This window comes from Zingiber officinale, chromosome 8B, assembly GCF_018446385.1.
Source record: "Zingiber officinale cultivar Zhangliang chromosome 8B, Zo_v1.1, whole genome shotgun sequence".
Lineage (NCBI taxonomy): Eukaryota > Viridiplantae > Streptophyta > Magnoliopsida > Zingiberales > Zingiberaceae > Zingiber > Zingiber officinale.
Window position 1 is genome coordinate 22,421,483 of NC_056001.1, and position 20,347 is coordinate 22,441,829.

Here is a 20,347-nt window from a genome sequence, read left to right on the forward strand (position 1 = left end):
ATGTTTGGGATTTGAGTAAGTTTTTGGCGTTTGTTTAGTATAAAAAATCAGATTCCGCCTTTTATTAATTAGTTGTTTGAGCAAGTTGGTTGGTTCAACGATATTCACAAAATCAAATAAACAAAGAACAAAGAAAGATTTAACAAATGCTATCGAAAGATGAATAAAACCAAACTCAATGAAAGAGAAGAAGATTCAAATTTTTGAGGTTTGCACTTCCTTAAAATATTGAGATGTTCCTGATGAACTTGGCGGGTACCCAATTGTTTGAGCATCTATTGCCATTTTTACTAGATCAGATGAACTCGGTAGGTACCCAATTTCCAAAGATGGTCCATTTTCTCGAGTAGCTGGAGGAAAAATTAGCATCGGTACATTAGTTCTCGACAATAATTAACTGGCGGTGTGTTTCTGAGGATGCTTAAGTTCGTGGCGATCTTTTTGTCGCAATTGAAATGTGCCAAACTCGTTGATGCGAAGAGAGAGAGAGAATAGGGAAAGATGTGATTTTTTTCTGTGAACAGTGGAATTATTATGCTGTTTTTGGTATTCTTTGGGTCTCTCTACATGGAGAGAGAAAAGAAAGAAGGGAAAGGGGCGAAGATTTAGGGCAATGGTGGGTCTGCGACTCGTCGCGTCTCTTCCGATCCGTTCTCAGAACCCTAGCTTTTCGCCATGCATCTTCCTGTCAAGGTATGGATCCTCGATCTGATCCCTCTTTGTCAATGATTCTCGGGATCGATTTGCCTTTCTGATAATCGATTCTCGGGCGTGCTACCGCAAGAAAACTTCAACCGTGCCTTCTTGTTCCGGTTTGTGTTCATTTCCTGCTTGCTTTCGCGTCCATGATTTCCTGTAGAACGATGATCGGAGATTTTTGGTCACCAGATTCTCTACAATTAGATTTTGTTATTAGCTTTTCTTGAGGCGTATTTATCTCGATTCGTGATCTTCCATGTGACAAGCATGACCCTTTTTTGTATCCAATTCTTGTTCTTCCCTGTGAACATAACTTATCTTCACCCAACTCGTTTCTCCAGCAACCTGAAAAGATGCAAAAAAAAAAAAAATCTCTAAAATCGTATGTAAATATGAAACTAACTTGTGCTGGTTGTATTTTGTTGTCTGGCTATATTTTGTTCAAATAATTATATATCTAGATATCCACAATGAATGTTTAGGTACACTTTGAAGGAATAGAATCCTAATTTCTTGTCATTGTCTCCAATACTATAATGCAAGAAGATGTGTTTGTTTTGTGGCTGAGAAATGTAAACATCGTTACAGTTACAAAGACTATGATTCATAAACTTTCTCAGTTTTGTTTAACTTAGAATGTATGGAACTCAATTTCATGTTCACCAATGTGGATCAAATCGGTACATCTATAAGCAACCAGGAACAGATTTACTATCAAGATTGTACTGATTAATGTGATGATCTATCACCTTCTTAAATTGCTTGTTGTCTGATTTAGTTAGAACTTGTTTGTTTGTTGTTTGTTCCTGTTGAATTATTAAGCTAAAGCTCATCTTTTGCAATAGCTTTATCTTGTAAAAGGGCATCTAACATGACTTTTCTCTCATCAACAAAAATATAAGTGTTTATTCAGGATCAGAAAGAAACAAATATAATTTTGTTAGCATATTCATAAAATGATATTTTGAACTATTAATTGTGTGTGCATATTTATACAAAAAGGTATCCGTGAATCCTGAATGTTTCTGATGCAACTTTTTTGTGCATGTTATCTTATTTAGGCAATTTCCTTATTTTAATTTGCTAACTTTCAGGTATCTTGCTTAAGTTTAAGCTAGGATTGGAATTTCAGTCTATCACATGATGGACTAATATTCCATTAGTCCCCTTGAAAGCAGCGGGACAATGGCCATTGTGTCGCATGATCATTTGATATTATGACTGCCCCCATAGACAAGAATGGGCTATGGTCATCCTCACGGAGGAAGCTCAATAAACTTTTCACAAAATGAGGGTTTGCAGGAGGAAAAGTTGCTACTGGAGATGATTCCTGATGCTGATTCCGATGACTCTGAACTTGCTGAAGTTGGCTGTGAGCATATTATGATTGGAGTTCAAACATGCAGTGTTCCATACGAGCTTTACGATCTTCCTGATTTAAAAGAAGTACTCTCTTTGGAAACATGGAATCACCATTTAAATGAAGATGAAAGGTTTTTTTTGGCAACTTTTCTTCCGGACATGGACCAAGAGACGTTTTGTCTTACAGTAAAAGAATTGCTTAGGGGCGATGAAATGTTCTTTGGAAGCCCACTCAAGAAGTTCCAAACAGGAATGAAGGGAGGACTTTATTATCCACGAGTTACCTATTTAAGAGAACGCCTAGTTTTCTTACAGAAGAATGAATATTACCATTGCATGCGATCATATCATGAGAACATGCTCCAAGCATTTGCAGATATGAAGAAGTTATGGGATAGAGGTCGGCGAAACCTCACAGTTGAAGAAAGAATTCAAATTTGGAACAACAGGAGGGAGAACCAACCTAGGCTCTTGGTTGATCTAAATGCATTTCCAGATGAAGATACATTAAGCAAGTGCGATAAAATTGTTGAAAATCAACCATTGTCAAAGAAGTCCCACTGTGTAAATGAAGGTCATGCTTCAACAATTATTTTGAATGGCTTAGTTCGTAACACTAACAGAAAAGGAAAGGGTGTGCTGAAGTTAAAGACAATCCGGACAAACGCAGTGCAAAGTCAGATCATGCAATACGAGCTTTATGATCTTCCTGATTTAAAAGAAGTACTCTCTTTGGAAACATGGAATCACCATTTAAATGAAGATGAAAGGTTTTTTTTGGCAACTTTTCTTCCGGACATGGACCAAGAGACGTTTTGTCTTACAGTAAAAGAATTGCTTAGGGGCGATGAAATGTTCTTTGGAAGCCCACTCAAGAAGTTCCAAACAGGAATGAAGGGAGGACTTTATTATCCACGAGTTACCTATTTAAGAGAACGCCTAGTTTTCTTACAGAAGAATGAATATTACCATTGCATGCGATCATATCATGAGAACATGCTCCAAGCATTTGCAGATATGAAGAAGTTATGGGATAGAGGTCGGCGAAACCTCACAGTTGAAGAAAGAATTCAAATTTGGAACAACAGGAGGGAGAACCAACCTAGGCTCTTGGTTGATCTAAATGCATTTCCAGATGAAGATACATTAAGCAAGTGCGATAAAATTGTTGAAAATCAACCATTGTCAAAGAAGTCCCACTGTGTAAATGAAGGTCATGCTTCAACAATTATTTTGAATGGCTTAGTTCGTAACACTAACAGAAAAGGAAAGGGTGTGCTGAAGTTAAAGACAATCCGGACAAACGCAGTGCAAAGTCAGATCATGCAACCATTGCCAGACAAGCTGGAGCAGTCTTCGCAGAGGGTGCCGAAAGGCGTTCTGAAAATAAAGCCTAAATTTGACCATCATAAGCAGGAAACTTCAAGCGTAAAACTGGAACAAATATCTGCATGGGATAGTCGTGCACCCAATTTCTCACCTCCACAATTTACTTTGAAGAAGGATGAAGTTGATATTAGTAAGAAGTCACCCATTTTGTGTCAAATAAATAGAGATGGAAGCACTTTTAGAAGCCCAGAGGTCATACATGGTGGCAAAGGACAGGAACTTCCATATGCTGATGCTAAGATTTCTGAGATCTTTGAAAAGAAATCAAAAATGAGAAACTATGTGAGGCAAGAGGCTCCAGAGACAGGTAGAAAACAGCATCCATTACGAATTGATCGTAATTTGAACAATCATGCTGTAGATGTCGGTCGCATTGGAGACTGGCAAAACTTGACAAGAAAGAACTGGAGCTTATTTAAGACTCAACAAAATATATCAGCTGAGCAAAATTCTACAGATCCAAATAAATGGGGTCTCCAGCTTGAACCAGAAATTCACAAAGAAAAAATGCTAACTACAACAGCAACTGGAGAAAGTTTATGGATCTCAGGTAATTGTAGTGACAAACATGTGGTTTGGAAGAACCCTTCTGAACATTTGGCGAATGGAATTAAATTTGACACAGCTAATATAGCCGGATCAGGAATTGAAAAATGCCCCATGTTTCCGATTACATACAAGAGAAAGAAACCATACAGAAAGGCCAACCAAATGGACACTCCCAAGCAGCAACCTGTTCCAGTTAGCTTGGATTCAGGTGCTCCAAGTGGAGCAGTGAAACCAAAACAAATGGCTATTAAGATTAAGTTCCGAGGCTTGACAGGTCAGATTGGTTGATGCTAACAACTACCATGCCTTTTGATTGACATTAGCCAGTGTAAATGTAGTGAATGAGAACCATTATCCATCGTCTCCAAATGGAGGCCATTAATTAAAGGTCATGCGCTGCTTGTTAGGCTTCTATTGTGAAAATCAAGCAAACAAGCAAGCATGATTTTGATGGCTTTCTCAGAATTCCAAAGGAAACTGGACTTACACTTCTTTTGAGCAGAACTGATCTGATCTGGGACACAAAAGGATCGGCCTGTGATCACCAACTATGATGTTCTCGTAGTCATATGCTTTTGCTTTCTTCTACATGTTTCACCCCTTACTCTCGGGTTATATCAAATGTATATTGTGCCTGCATCCTGATTTAGACGAAGCACTGAAATCTCCTCACACTATTCACTAGTTTGACAAGTTTCACTTGTAACTCATTGTATGTTAATATGAGTAATCTTCATTCCAATTAGTTGCTTGCTTTCAGATGATCGGTTGCAATTGAGGAAGTTCTACAATTAGATTATGTTGTTTCAGTAATTCGTGGCCATTTTTTTATTTCCTGTGTAAATTTGGCCGATCCATCGAAGTCGAATTCATAATTCAAGCTTGTTTAGTTAATAGGATTTGGGCACAACTTATAAGTTCCAAGATGGTTCAAACTGTCTGAATTAGTTGTGTAGGCTTAGGAATATTGGAAGAAAGTTTAAAAAAAAAAAAAACTAAACGAGAGATGTAATAGATAATTTCTTTTAGATAATTAAATATTTTTTATTAATAATATTTTTTAGAAAAAACTAAGTTGTTTAAAAGGATCGAGAGCCATTTTTCCTATTCATGCAAGAGCTCTTCCCCTGATCTATAAACTTCTTTATGTCCTTTAATTTTTTCCCCCTTCGCCTTATCAATAAACTCCTTTATATGATGTCAACATATACGGTCCTATAATTATTCAATAAACTACAAATGAAGAAATGAACCTAATTAGATTATAAAAATATATTTTAAGTAAATAAATGGTCATGGACCTTACTACTACTTCACATTTTACATAAGTCAGGAGCTAAGGACTGAAGGATCACTGAAGTTCGATGGCCGATGAAAATTTTCCGTAGAGTCGCACCAGTAATTTCAATATTAGTCGGTGTAAGTTAAATACCTGCCAACTAAAAAAACCGCTGAACTACTGAAGTCATTCCCAATGCTTTTGAGATTTTATCAGAATAATTAAGTTATGATAGCTGGTTGGAACTCAAAAAGGGTACATATTACAGACGAAACATCATGCAGATTCTACAAAATGTTGAAGTGTATACAAAAGAGACATTGTCAGCTGGGCAATTTTGGGAGAGTACCTGTTTAGAAGAACAAAAAATATATATTTGGTTAGAAACATGAACTAAGCCTTCCAAATAGCTTGTAAAGAGAGATCAAAGAGTTCATCAGTGAACTACAATAAGCATGGCAAAAAAATATAGGTACTCTTACGTGATGATGTAAAGATGAGAAGGAAAAATTGTGATGGCCACATAATCCTTTTTATCCATAAAAGTTATTAGTCTAAAATATAATGATGTGCTTAGCAGTTATTTGTCAAAGTTCCCCAGTACCAGTGCTGAAACAGTTATAAGACAAATCATTTAAAACAAGGGAGCTGAAGGAGATTGTTATTTTTCCAGCTGTTTCAACATTCTTCCATCAAGGCTTAAATAATAAGCATCAGAACTAAACAAATTCCAGAGTATTGCTTTCTGCCTGTTTTATCAGTTCAAGCAGTTTTAGTTGTGCTTGTCTTGTACAACCACTTAACTTCTAAAATAACAAGGAAAAAAAGATGATAATAAACAGACACATATGCCAACAATATGACTGGTTTATGAGCATTTTTTTTTTACCTTTTTTCAAGGGGAAAAAATTGAGAAATGGAAAAAGATCCTTTTAGATTTTTTAAAGGAAGGAACACAAACACAACCTAAAGCTTCCAAGACATAGCTATATAAAGCAAAATAATTTTAAAGAAATAGATAAATGTGGCATATATCTTATAACTTTAGCTTGTCATCTTTTTGATTTGAGAATTTCTTGTGAGCACTACTAAGTTTTAGTGCCTTCAAATGCTTCCTTTCATGTTTTCTATTTTAGGGCAACACAAAAACAATCATATTTGTCAAGATCCCTGTTTATTTTTGCCTACATAAAGACACATCATATACCAGCTATGTACTTTTCCCCCTACCAGTTATACAAAATAGTGAGGTCAACTATACTAGAAAGACCAAGTTATTTCAAACAATAGAAACATTGATCTGCTCAAGTTAATCAAAGTGCATGTCACATAATTTATAAATATGTCACAACAATTGTTTCATAATTCATCAGAATCATAATAAGTACAATTAACGATAGATACTCTTTCTAAACTGACAACTTAATTGCATATCAGTGTATAGAGGAAGTGCTCTATACATAGAGCTGAAAAATAAATACTCATGCATTTCAACATACTATTATATGTCATACTTGCAAAGATAAGAGAGCATTAAGAAGTCTTACAAATTCCAACATCTCTGTTGGGAAAGACAGCGGCAGAGACTAAAGAAATGAGATATTATACTCCATGGGATTGAGAACATGACCACATCATGATTAACTGATCAATCCTTTTGATTCATCAGCAGTTACTTGTAAACTACCTTCACTAACTACTTCGACACTGGAAGCATCTATGCATTCAGGTGGTTTCTTCTCACCATGCCCTTCAGGTTCAGAAGTGGTAGTGGAAGAACTTTCTTGCAAATGATTTCCAGAAATTCTGTCATTGCTTGATAAATCTTGGTCAGAATCTGGTGCAAATGTTGCTTTAGAAAAATGGTAATTTCCACCAACCAAACTCTGTGAATGCTCAAAGGAACTTTTGTCCACTGTATTAGTCTGCAAAACAGGCTCAGTGGTTTCCTTAGTATTTGATGAGGCTAAACTATCATTTTCAATATCGTTGGGATACCCACAAGATGCATCAGAATTAGCACATACAGATCCATTTGTTTCCTCCAAATGATCACCTACTGCATCACATTTTTCATTGTCTCTCTTAACTCCATTTGTCCTCGAATCCATTTCAGCACCAATTACCATTAAATCATAATGGCTGCCACCCAAATTCGAAGAATTGGAATGTTGAGACACATAAGAATTGCTGTTGGCTAGTGCTTTTTGTCGACTAGTGTTAGGATCCAAATCTTCTGTTTTCTTAGAAGCAACATTGATGCTTGTATTTGGAGCAGCTCTTGGTGCTGGAACAGGAGCTCTTGTAACCCTTCCATATTTGGGTGGCAAGGTCTTTCCATTACTTGATGCCAAGCAGCTTGGGCAATGCCATTCTGCTTTAGGAATGTCTTTGTTGCCATAAGATTGAAGACATTTCAAATGGTTTCCTTTCTCACAAGCATCGCAGACAAGCAAACTTTCTGTATCTGAAATCACATTTTTGCATATCTGGCAATTTAAAGAAGCATTCATATAGTCACTTGACGGAGGAATCCAGTTTGGATGATCCAGAACCTTCGATTGCAATATCCTCTGCACACTCTTACCAATCTCATTGTGATTGGTATAAAGAGAAGGTGTATGAAAGAATGCCAAGCCTTGAGGAGGTTGATGTGTAATATGCAGGCCTCCTTGTCCTGCTTGATCTGTAGAAGACTTTATGTCCTGATTTTTCATCTGATGAGAAGATTGGCTAGCATTTGCACCGGCAATACCCTCTGACCTAATTGAAGTATGATCCAACAATTTGTTTGGTTGGCTAAACCTTGACACAGCAGCAACAGATGGTGATTGCATGGAAGAGATGGTTGGGATTTTCTGAGGTGGATATTCAGCTGCAATAGAAAACAAGTTAAGCATGAATGAAAATATTAGGACATGTCAAATATTACACGTAGGGAAAAACCAAATTCCAAACAATAGAGAAAAGGATTCACAAAGGAAAAAACTAGCCTTTATATTTATGCTAAAAAAAGGATTGAGCCTTTAGCATATATGTCTTACCAGTATACCAGGCCACACTGCTTGGTACCAAAATAAAAAATAATTAGGAAATAAACACAATTACTGATATTAGTACCACAATGCTATCTCTGACTCATACAATTATCTGTTCTTTATTGAACTGCAACTATGACTAATACTAGTTCACATAAAACTTCAGTAAAGAAGGCCAAAATATTTTAATACTTTTCAGGAACTTGATAAATTTGAGAAATTAAGCAAAAAGGAAGTAAGAAAAGGATAATGCATTAATCGAGTATTCAAGCCATAACAAAGAGAAGGAAGCCAGAATTTCACAGCATTGATAGATAATATGGACAGCTATGGTCAAAAGATTTTACCTTGATCTTGTGTCAGATAAGATGGTCCACTAGGTCTAGCATTTAATCCATTATGTGCTGAAGGCAAAGCCTTATCACGAGAACTAGATGAATGTTTAATGGTATTGACACCAGCTTGCGCATCACTAATCAGTGACTGCTTCAAATTAGGGGCAGCCCAGGACAGCACAGGAACATGAGATATAGTTGAATTACGAAAGCCTCCAGAGGATGTTGGCATAGGACTCTTGTCCTGTGAAATCCTAGAAGCACCAGATGCAATGGTACCACGAGATTCAGATTTTCCACCAACACTTACAGGAAGCTGTTGAGAGGAATGAACTGATGATTGCACATTTGTTTCCTTGGACACTTCCATCTGTAGAATTAGACCACAAGCATAGGTTATCAGACAAGTTCTGCAGTGACTAAACACGTTAAGGAAAATGTCATATCAGATATCTTGCATTCAAACAAATTCTGCCGTGAAAACTGGAAAGCTAGGTATTTTCAAATGCTGTGCTTTCCAATACAAGCTAAAAAATAACATGGATATCAAGTAGCATATTAACAATGCATAATTATCCATATGTAAGCAAAATATAACTAAACCTCATTACAATGTTCAGAAATTTCTTTGTATTTACTTATGGTAAGGAAAGAAATCAGAGATTTGACATTGTCATTCCCTTCTTAAAGAACAATAAAACAACAAACATGTTGAAACCACATGATTGTGCTGATTTGAGAGTGACAATCTTTACGTTTCAATAAAGTTGCAGTATCATGATTATTTTTTTTAAAAAAAAAAGCATAATCTTAAGCCAATCTATGCTCTGTGCTAGATGCTAGAGAGCATTTCAACCAATTCGAGAGTGACAATCTTTACATTTTAATAAAGTTGCAGTATTATGAAATAAAAGGCATAATTTACTACTAAAGTATGCTCTTCACTGGATTTACTCTAGAGAGCAAGTCAACAAGAAGAGTGAGTGAATGGAGATTATGACCTGGATATTTCATAGACCTAACTTTTTAATACGACAGACAAATGATACAAGGACTTCAGTTTACAACGCAAACAAAAAATTGGAGCAAATAGCAGCCATTTCATAGAATATTAATTTTCTAGGTAAACAGCAACTTGAAACAACGTAATTATGCGAGTCTGCAGGATTCAATAGACACATGAAAGGTAAATACCTACTGAAAAGCAACGTAAGCAGGAATACTAAATGAAAACAATAAGGCGTAATATGCAACCACTTGGATCTCACTAGATGCATGTTCTCCCACCACTGCACTCTGTTTAGGGCTATCTCGTACTAAGATCAAGAGCAACTATTGTTAAGGCAATTGGATTCCTTGACTCTAAGCGAAGGAACCAAAATGGGGCAGGAAGACGGACCTTTTTCTTGGTCAGCATCAACTTCTCTGAGATGGACATCCTGGGCGGCCGGAATCCCAAAGCAGGATCCTTAGACCTGTTCAGCCCGAGATCCTCCGCCACGACCCTCACTGCCTCCGTGGAGACGAGCTCCTTCGGTTTGACGGCCTCGCACATCGCCACAAGCCTCTCCTTGGCCTCGGCCACCAGCGCCTTCTCGGCCGCCGCCGGCTCCTTGCCACCTCGCATCTGTCCCAAGGCCGACAAAACCATAACGATCTCCGCGACTCTCTTGAAATCCCCGTCGTCCCTCGCCCTCTTCCTGGTCTTCGGAGCCGCACTGGCGGAGGGGCATTCGTCTCCCATCCTCGCGGAGCGGGCCTGCAAGGGTGAAACAGATCGAGAGCCATGAGAGAGTGGGGAGAGAGGAAACCCTAGCGAGACGGAGAGATCAGAGAGCGGGGAGAGGTTAAGTTTAAATACCGAATCGCGCGGGAGAGAGCGTGCGAGGGCGTTCGATCGACCGTTTAGTAGAAGCGATGGCGGTGGGAGTTCGAGTCGGAGGAGGGGAAATATGCAGAAACCAGAGAGAGAGAGAGAATAAAGAGAGGGTGCGGCAGCGAGGGGTTTAATTTTCGCCCTCTGTGTAGATTAATTTATCAATTTTTGCGTTCGCAAAAGCCGCCGTCCAAAACACCACAGGTGGTCCTTCTACGATCGGGTACCTTTTATCATCCACACAATATCATATATTCCAATTAAAAATATCTTTCCGTTGCCATCCACAATCCTAATCGTTTATTTGCTATTTGGTGTTTTAGTCATTTCACGGATCACAACAGGCTTACGATGTTCGGATCGCGTCTTATCGGGTCACGTATCGGATTTACTGTGAAAACGGATCGGGAAATAGGAAAGTTCGGGTCTGGATCCACTAGGGCCGGTAACTTCGGATGTTGCGTCGACAAGTTGGTGGGTTTTTGGAATCGCGGCGGAAAAGCGTAGTCATGGCTTGTCTGTAAGGCGTCGATCTCGATCGCCCAGATTGGAGAGGGAAGATAATGGCTGCTCCGGTGCGATGCTTCCCCCACCCGCTGACAAGTTCGAGCCACAGGGAAGCTTCCTGGCGCTCTTCTTTGTCGCCTGCCGAGTTTTCCGGCTGGCGTTGCCTAAAAAGTTTGTATCTTCGATCTCTCCCCTTCTTTGTTTTGATTGGAACGTGGAGCATGTTATCGTTTAATTGGAGTTCTTATATGTTTGTATTTACTACTTTCCGATTAGTGGATTCTGTTTCTGCGCTACTTTGTAAGTCTGGTGCCCGACCTCGTTGTATTTGTGGGTTTAGAAGTGTTTAGGGTTTAAGGTGAGTGTGTGTGTGTGTGTGTGTGTGTGTGAGAGAGAGAGAGAGAGAGAGGGAGAGGAAAGAGTCGAAATTCGTTGGGAAATCAACCTAGAAAGTGTGCTACTGCAGATGCAAAGAGCGCATAAGGATTCTATCTCGGCAAAGCAATAATTTTCATCATCTGAGTTTTAGTCACTGAGCTGTTTGTGTTTGGCCATAAAAGTCATATTCTTGACATGATAAACCATCCATCCCAATTGCAATTTTCCCATGAATTGTTTACCTGAAGATCCGGGATCCTCGTGGTCAGACAAAAGATAACATATTATGGTGTTTATACTTTATGACAAATTTTGGTTATCGATTTATTGGAAATGTACTAGTCGAAATAGATACTAAATCATGGTTTGTGCATATGAAAACTTTGAACCTCATTATGCCCTTTTTTGAGGAGCTAAATGTCCTCTATTTTTATCGATATCATGTTTTGATTTAAGTTTTGGATTCTGTTTATATTGATTTTTTTTATTAAATAGTTTGTTATGACTAGATAGTTTCTATAAAAAAATATTTTCTATGTCAGCTTCAGCTTCATCTTATTCCTTGGAAAAGGAAATTTTCAATTTTAAATTGAATGTTCGTGTATCTAACCAAGCATGGCAAACATTATCAAGCTTTCATTCCACATATTCAAATGGATATATTGCCCAGAAAGAAAAGTCAGAAAGAATTGATGTGAAGCTCTCAAAATTGCACTTTATCTTCAAGAAAGTCTTATGCTGCGATCAGGTATGATCGCACATCAACACAAGCGATCAGGTATGCTAGCTAGCAATGAAACTGGTCTTTATAAAGTAACTGCTGCAGGTGGGCATAATGTTGAGATTACCAACAACATTGATCCTCACAAACATATGGATGTTCACTCTGCCTCTTGAGGTTTTGGCTGAAACATGTGAGCCTGATAAAACTTATATGAAGATGCCACTGTTATTTGCAATTGCAGTAATTGGAGCTACCGTTAGCGGTAATATAACATTGCCAATTTTTTCTAATTCAAACATTAATGTATTGATACAGATTTACAAATAGATATTCTGCTTCTCTTATTATTTCAAGAAATGTTTCAAGTACTCTGGTTCCAGAATCTCCTGAATGATACTTTCACCTATTCAATCTGGAATTGCTAGAATAAATCTTTTGCAACATCTAAGTGGTTTCTATAGTAGGCCATAATGTCGACATCTATCTACCATGAGAAATGCTTTGATTATTAATTGAAGTGACAAGATGCTCTAAAGCCGAAATCAGCTTCTGTTTTTCTCACATCCTCTAAACAAAAGACCAGAGCTATTGCTACCTGCAGTACTATTGCTTCCAATGTTCTGTTCATTTACAATCTCCATGTTGAACTTGAATAGGTCAATGGGCACTTGTGTCAGGTGCTTTGAATAGGGCAAGGTTTCATACTATTATAAAACAAATACCCATTTCTTACTTTCTCCACTATTTATATCAGTAAGGGCATCTATTGATAGTTCAAATGTTAGTTCATTGTTATAGACATTGTCAATTGTCATGATAAAGTAGGTCAATAAAATAAATCAAAATCCAAGAGTAGTAGATGTTTCTTTGTAATGTTATTTTGTAGGTTTGCTTGCACGAACCAGGAAAGATGAGCTGAAGCGATTGAACAGCCAGTTGCGTCAGATAAATGAGGCATTGAGACGGCAGGCAAAGATAGAGGCTTATGCCCCTGGCTTGAGCTATGCACCAGTTGGCAGGATTAAGGAAACAGAAATCATTGTGGACCCTGAGAAGCAACAACTTCTTACAATTTTGAGGACTGGAAAACACTTTCTGAGGAATCAAGACCCAAAAAAAGCATTTATACTGTTCAAGGAAGCTTTCGATCTTGCTCAGAGCTTGGAAGATCATGCTGAGGAAAAAAAGGCTGCACGGGGACTAGGTCTTATTTAAACTTAAATCTATTGATGTCTTGCTCAACTATACAGCTGGATAATAAGTTATATCCTTCTGTTTACAGACTTGACTTTCTTCTTGTTCCTGTTCTATGATTTTCTAAAAGAGACGTTATGCTCACATCTGTTTTTATATCATTTCGAAGGCATTTCCACAATTATAGTTATGATCCTACAATTGAGTCAAACTTGAGAGATAGATATAGATTGAGTTACACATATGTAAGATTTCCATGAATTGAACAGATTGAGAAGCAAAAATTTCATGAGCATGATCATCTTGTACTTGACATGATCACATTTGTCCATACATGGTCATCTTAGTTTTTCTCATTCATGCAGGTGCATCTCTTCAGCGGCAGGGAAAGTATATGGAAGCCATTAAGTATTACTCCAAGGTTATTGAGATATCCAAACTAACAGGAGAGAATTCAGACATCACCGAGGCTTATGGAGCAATAGCTGACTGCTATACCGAGCTAGGCGACCTCGAGCGGGCAGCCAAGTTCTATGACAAGTACATAGCAAGGTTAGAAACCAACTGACACCTTCTTTTATGTTCTTTCTTTGAATGAGAAATCAATGGAGTTGAGGGATTGAGAATTTGAACCATAAAGGTACCCGCTTCTTTCTGCTTAACTTTTTATGTCAAACTTTGGTGTCAGTTTATCAACAGATCTTTGTTGTCACTGTTATGGGCTTATTGTGTTTTTTTTTTGGCATGATGCATAAATTAGTCATTGACAGTTATGATAAAAAAAAGGCAATCATAAATAGAATAATCTTTCAATAAATTATCAAGATATATAATGCATCATTAAATCACAGTTCAAAAAATATCGTAAACATTATTCAAGAAAAACAATAAATTGCCAAAGAATGAATGTGACAAAATCTTACAAAATCATTTCAATCCTACATATTTCCCTTTTTGCTCTCTGACGCAAAGGAAATTCAATACAATAAAAACAGAAAACACAGTAAAGAGCAAGAACCTTTGTGTTCTGCTCAACAACTCCTCTGCGACTGTAGATGTAGCATCAATATCAGCTAGAGCTCTGGAACTTCAGGAATAGATTCTGCCGGCTTGGAGTTTCCTCCTCCAGCCTGTTTCAGACTCCAGTACATGATGCTTGCAGTAAGCGTAAGGATCATCTTTTGGTTTACCTATCAAAATAAAAGTAAATATTTACTATCGACCGTATTTGCTCTTGCAAACCGCATGCTTTATGCAAAACGTGACAACATAGTGCCTAATATACCTTTTAAAACTTTATTTCACATTAATACTGACAAAATACAAATGCAGGTTCGTAGTAACAGATGAATTGTGATAATTTTCTTGATAGTAGATGGGTAAAGTCAAAATAAGTGTAAGAATAATAGGTAAACTCGTTATTCTCCCTTTGAAATATGTATGTTGGCAGGAAATGCAAATTGACTATAACATTTTATTTATTCTACTAGTGACTGAAAATTTTGTCATTTAAGAGAAAAAGAAACTATAGATGCACTTTTACCTCCATGATGTCCTCAGGCAACAGAAAGACAGAGCATCCAAGTTTTCTTGCTATGCTAATCATGTACGTAGCATTAGACTTCTTTTCTTCATCTGCAGTTAAAGGAGATTAAAGGAGACGATGATTTAGTGAAATTTCATTTCAAAGTCCTCTAAAGTTTTTAAATCCTCAAACTACCTCCAAAATTTAAAAACTAACAATTTACTTAATTCAACAGAATGATAATGTGGTAAACACCTGGGCATCATTCATCATCCACTAGAGTTGAAAACTGCCACTTCATCAATTTATTAAATAACTTAGCAGTATTAGTGATTGGGTGTAAAATGATAAACATACCGTTTTCCCCCTTTGTAACCAGATTCCAGCTAACCATCCTAGGCTGCACAGCACTAAGAAGCTCAAGGAAAAATATCCCAGTTGCCAAATTTTTGTCCTGGGGAAAAAAATTAACGTTAAAAAAGTAAAGATGATGATTAGTGCACATGTTTAAACAGAACAAAATTGAATGTTGATCTCAAATATACCTTGAAACTCTCCATTTGAGAACTTCTCCCTGATTCCTTAACTTTATTGTTGGCCCAGTTTAGAATATCTGAATCTGATATCTCTTTTCCTTGGTAGTGAAATCTCAAGTTGTTGAGAAGTTGGAGCATATTGAATCTCATTAATTGCCATAGAAAAGCTGCCAAGAAAACAACAGAAAGTTCTTAACAAAAAAGAAAAATCCAAGCCTACTTTGTGAATTTAAAACGCAGCGCAGAAATGCAACTGACCAATAATTAACTTTTTGTTGCCTTGCACAATGTCATTGCCAGCGACATTCACCAGCGAAAGTTTCAACTGTTTCCCAACCTCCACAACTTGATTGCAGTTTTCAACTTTTCTAAAAGGCAACTTAATTGGAGGCTTTGTTGCTTGCTTCCAGTTAACTGAGCCAGGAGAGACTTTGTCAAGTACCTCCAGAAGAACCCATCTGTAAATGTCAACATTAGTTCAATGCACAAGAATATTCTTGTTCAAAGAGTTCTTACCCATCCCGGACATCTTCAAACAAATTATTAACAAATGTAGCGATCCCAAAATTGTTGATCCATAGTCGAAAAGCTCTTTCTTCCCTCGTATCCTGGATATCATCACCGTCGGGCGTAATTTGTGCGGGTAACTGATTGTTGTCAGTGGAAAGACCATTCCTGCATAGGATTCGAAACTGGTAAAACTCCACCAGAATCAAGCAACCTTGCCCATTAAAATAGTTCTAACCTGTGGTGAAATATCTGTGCCACAAATGCAAGGTTCAAATTAGGAGAGCCTTCCACAATGTCGTCTGGACTTAAGAATTTCTTCAAATCCAGCTTCTCAGCTTGTTCTAATACTCTTTTTGCCCTCTCATTAGGATCTTCAATATTCTTGGTTGAAGAGTCGCAATGCTCAGGAGCAAGAGCATTAAGAAGATAAGCATAGGCCTCTCCATCCTGTAAATTAAATCGGTTTTTCAAGAAAATAAATTATCCCAAAGTAGAATCTTGACCAGAGAATTGTCCGTTCTGGTGTACTAAGACTCTTGAGAACTAACTAATTTATCATGTCTGCGAAAAAGGATGACTGAACAAAACATATAATCAATTCTGTTTTCAAACCTAAAGAGAATATTTAATGAGAAAATAGTTTAGCATATTTCGGATTCAATATCTTAATTCTAGTGATATTGCAATGTGCAAAAAAAGAAAATGATAAGAAATTTCTTTGCCCTTGCACCTAGCACATACCTTCACATCAGAAGAAAAATTTGTTACAGTTTTTCCGTAGCCAGCTTTCTTGAGATGAAAATTCATCCACTTAAGCAACATCTTTTCTGGTGCAAGAGTTAGTAGTTCCTCTGCATCCTGCAAAAGTAGAATAGGCAAACTGGAATCAGTTTTCCATAGAGACCACACTAACAACAAGGGCATAAGAAAAAGATTTTAAAAAAAAAAACTTAGTCTTATACTTCACCTTACTGTCACCCATTATCTCCATAAGTTGGGGTGTTTTCTTAAGGTTAAGGTCTGCTAAAAGTTGTATCTGGCACAGGAAATCAGATGAATTTCAGTTAGTTTTTCTTTTCAGGCACAAATTTCTATCTGCTTATTAAAATAGCACAATCAACCACTTACCTTTATGATTTGAGATATCAAACCAAGTATCAAATGTGGCTGCATGAAAACAGAAATATTTCAGTTCGAATTATTGAACTATACAGACCATACATCAATGTTAAGAATAATTAACACCGCAAGAGGATTCACAGCATGAACTGCAAAGAACATGGCCGAAGAGGCTGAATCCAATTTCTTGATGACAGATCTCCTATTCATATCATATTTCTAACCGAACTAAATGAATTTTGACACTATATAGCTACTAAAAGGAAAGTGTGAATTTTAATCGAAAACTTTTCTCTTGAGGAAAACAACTGCCAAAGTCCAACAAAAAATGGATGCTTGTATTGAATGGAAAATACTGCACTTACTCTTCCTTCAACCAAGTCCTGTGTTCCAATATTGACTACAGTGCACCCAATAGCTTTCGCTGAGTTAAGGCCAAGAGTGTGATTCTCATTTCGTTCCCATGGGTTAAGCACTCCTTTGGTATTTATTGCTCTCTCATCTATTGTCCCCGGAACAGCAACATTGATCAATTTACTGAAGTAAATTCGAAAATATGGCGCTATATGAGAAAGTATCGTTGCTTTAAAAATAGGAGAAAGCTGGATCATTTTTGAAAAAAAAAAAAATGGAGAGAGAGAGAGGAACGACATGACCTTATAATGTTCAAAATAAACTTGAACTTGATAATTAATTATAAAATATTTTTATTATTGTTAAAAAGAGAATGTATGTAAATTGATTTTAGAAAAAATATTGACTTAAAATTAATGAACAAGTTTCTATCATATTACCATATCAATCTTTATTAATATTATATAATCATATGAGTAAAAATTATTATTTTGATGTACTTAATTTATATTAACCAAAAAGTTCTAAAATGACAAGGATCATATATGCAGTCTCGAGTTATAGTCCTAATTTTCTACGCAATTTATGTTTACAAAATTAGATTAGGTATAAGAACTATTTTTTAAAAAAGATACAAATTATAATTTTGAACAGTCATTTATAACGTATTTTAGAATCAATTTAGTTATTTCAGTTATTTAAATTCAAAATTCTAGATAGATTTTTGTTTTAATTTTAATTGATAACATAAATAATTAAATGATAGATAAATTATTTCAAAACATGATAATTGAACTTACTTTTGATTGGATAATATAGTAAATATTATTTAAAAATCATAATTAATTTAGGAAATCTTTTGAAAATACAAAAGACCTTTTATGACAATAAAAATAAAATATTTATAAAAATTTAAAATTCTGAATTCTGCAACTTAAATTGATTTGAAATACAATCTCCCAATATATATTTCGTATCAAATTTTTAATCTAAGAAGTTTCATAAAAATAGAGAAAATACTTTGAAAAAAAATATCGATCTTTCAAAGATAATTTTAACCAATATAAATTATTTATAAAAAATATAAATAACTACTACTTTGGTAGTTGGATTAATATTAAGTATAACAATTTTAGTTAGAGACAATTCTACGAAAATAATACCAAAATTAATAACTACAAATTAGTAAATTATTGGAAACTACTATATTTTCCACTCATTTTCTTCAAATTTCATTTTCAAGAAATGACAATCTAAGCCTATGAAATTTTGTAATTTATTATTTACCAAATTTTCATTAAGGTCATTTTCTTAGCAACCTCGTGAGGTATAATTGGGAAACTAAACCATGAACATAAATATTGAAGCTTCTCATTTAATATTGTGAGTCTTTTTTTCTCTAATCAACATCAGGATAGCTCCACAAATGTTGACGTTGTTGTATAGGTAATTAAACATAATTTAATGACCATTATAATAATTTAATAAACAATTATAAGCAAAGAGGGGGGAAATGGCTAAGAAGGAATGAGAAAAACCATCAACAACTTACCATAGAAGAACTCCATCCAAAACAAGATTGAACAGATCATTGGTTGCTGGATTCAATGGCAGATACTTTTTCAGGAACGGGTCTTCTCCAAGATAGTTGTTGATGTGTGCCACATAAGAAGCCTTTTCAGCTTCATTGATGGTATGCAAGTTCGTGGTTGTCGAGGCCTTCAGGAATGACACAGCAGTCTTCAAGTTGCCTATTCTTTGCCTTGCTTTGGATCGAAGATCCAAATATGCCTGTCAAATCAATCAATGTTTAACCAAATTAACGATACAATCTGCCTCTAACAAGAACATTTCAGGATTTGGAACTCAGAACTACCCGAAGAAACGATTCAAAGTCTATCTCGAGGCCGGTATCAGGGTATGATTCAGCTAACATTTCGGCAATCGTTTGTTCCGTAACCATATCATTCAGGCCCTTCAACTTTTCCATCATCGGCGGCAGTTCTTTGATCGTCACATGCCCTCTCTCCCGTTTTGTGGAAAGGAACTAAGGAAATACACAAGCAAATCGTCAGCGAAAGGATCTGCGAGTCGATAATAACTTTAAAAAAATGGTTCGAAAACACAACAGTAGCTTACTTTAGAGTTTAGGTCTCGGAGTTCCATCTGAGTGAACTGACTTTGAAGCGAAGCATCAGAGACGACAACCCCCACAAATCCAGACATCTTCCCCAATCAACTTATACTTTCTCGGAACCGATCAGATCCAAATCGCACAACCAATCCCAACAATCGCAACGTTCCCTTATCCTACACCGAAAAACTTGCAACTTCCCCTCTAAAAAACACAAAACTGAAGCAGGAAATGGGACGTCCAAATGCGAACTCACAACCCTAAAGAAAGATCTCAACAAAAGATCAACGAAGTGGAGTTGTTTCAAATCGAAAACAAAAAAGCATTCCGCTGTTTCCCTTTTGATCTCCTTTCAAAATCGGTGCTCGGTGTTTCCTCCCTAATCCTCCTGGCGATGAAACAGGACGAGAGATCGTAGAGCCTACTCGATTTAATGCTGCAACCTAAAGAAAAAGTACCAAAGATTAGAAATCTGATGGAGGGAGGAAGGAAGGAAGGGAGAGATAAAATTAGCAAACGAAGGAGAAGAGCTTGTTTTCGATTCTACGGACTAGCGGAGTTTAAGGAGTCGGACATGACCGACCTTCTTCCGCGTGTGTATATATATAAACAAATAAATGAATAAATAAATATAATATTTCCTTTTAAATATAATTTGATTAAAAAATGGAAAATATTTAAATAAAATTACTGGTTAAGGTTTTTATTTATGAGTTTGATTTATTTGGTTAGTTTTGACTTATACATAATATAATTTAGCAACGGCGTCTTTGGATTTATATTTAATGAAATTCTAACACCTGAACAATTAATTTCAATTTGTCAATTTAAAATTTTTG

At 36.3% G+C, this 20,347-nt stretch overlaps 4 protein-coding genes across 5 annotated transcripts; 2 read left to right on the forward strand and 2 right to left on the reverse strand.

The window, feature by feature from the left end:
* The first annotated feature begins 159 nt into the window (after nt 1-159).
* LOC122014953 lies at nt 160-4,744 on the forward strand. 2 transcript variants are annotated; one of them, XM_042571517.1, is made up of 3 exons: nt 160-693; nt 1,794-2,742; nt 3,382-4,744. In XM_042571517.1, the coding sequence occupies exons 2-3, from the start codon at nt 1,939-1,941 to the stop codon at nt 4,285-4,287; spliced, it is 1,710 nt and encodes a 569-aa protein (XP_042427451.1). In that variant the 5' UTR covers nt 160-693; nt 1,794-1,938; the 3' UTR covers nt 4,288-4,744. The 2 variants fall into 2 exon arrangements, with proteins under 2 accessions (XP_042427451.1, XP_042427450.1); XM_042571516.1 differs by having other exon boundaries at nt 1,794-2,185; nt 2,825-4,744.
* A 737-nt stretch (nt 4,745-5,481) lies between these two features.
* On the reverse strand, nt 5,482-10,646 carry LOC122017697. The gene is made up of 5 exons (XM_042575368.1): nt 10,513-10,646; nt 10,051-10,410; nt 8,664-9,021; nt 6,826-8,153; nt 5,482-5,627 (listed from the first exon to the last, which is right to left on the reverse strand). Exons 2-4 carry the CDS (start codon nt 10,393-10,395, stop codon nt 6,919-6,921), a joined length of 1,938 nt encoding a protein of 645 aa, XP_042431302.1. The 5' UTR covers nt 10,396-10,410; nt 10,513-10,646; the 3' UTR covers nt 5,482-5,627; nt 6,826-6,918.
* Nucleotides 10,647-10,993: 347 nt separating this feature from the next.
* Nucleotides 10,994-14,048, forward strand: LOC122015045 (protein FLUORESCENT IN BLUE LIGHT, chloroplastic-like). The gene is made up of 5 exons (XM_042571685.1): nt 10,994-11,205; nt 11,955-12,160; nt 12,239-12,398; nt 13,023-13,340; nt 13,696-14,048. Exons 1-5 carry the CDS (start codon nt 11,091-11,093, stop codon nt 13,896-13,898), a joined length of 1,002 nt encoding a protein of 333 aa, XP_042427619.1. The 5' UTR covers nt 10,994-11,090; the 3' UTR covers nt 13,899-14,048.
* A 149-nt stretch (nt 14,049-14,197) lies between these two features.
* Nucleotides 14,198-20,067, reverse strand: LOC122015043 (fimbrin-5-like). Its single transcript, XM_042571684.1, has 14 exons — nt 19,514-20,067; nt 19,251-19,421; nt 18,927-19,165; nt 17,386-17,557; nt 17,030-17,068; nt 16,869-16,937; nt 16,643-16,759; nt 16,137-16,348; nt 15,908-16,066; nt 15,650-15,849; nt 15,401-15,558; nt 15,213-15,309; nt 14,874-14,965; nt 14,198-14,520 (listed from the first exon to the last, which is right to left on the reverse strand). Exons 1-14 carry the CDS (start codon nt 19,598-19,600, stop codon nt 14,404-14,406), a joined length of 1,929 nt encoding a protein of 642 aa, XP_042427618.1. The 5' UTR covers nt 19,601-20,067; the 3' UTR covers nt 14,198-14,403.
* Nucleotides 20,068-20,347: the final 280 nt, after the last annotated feature.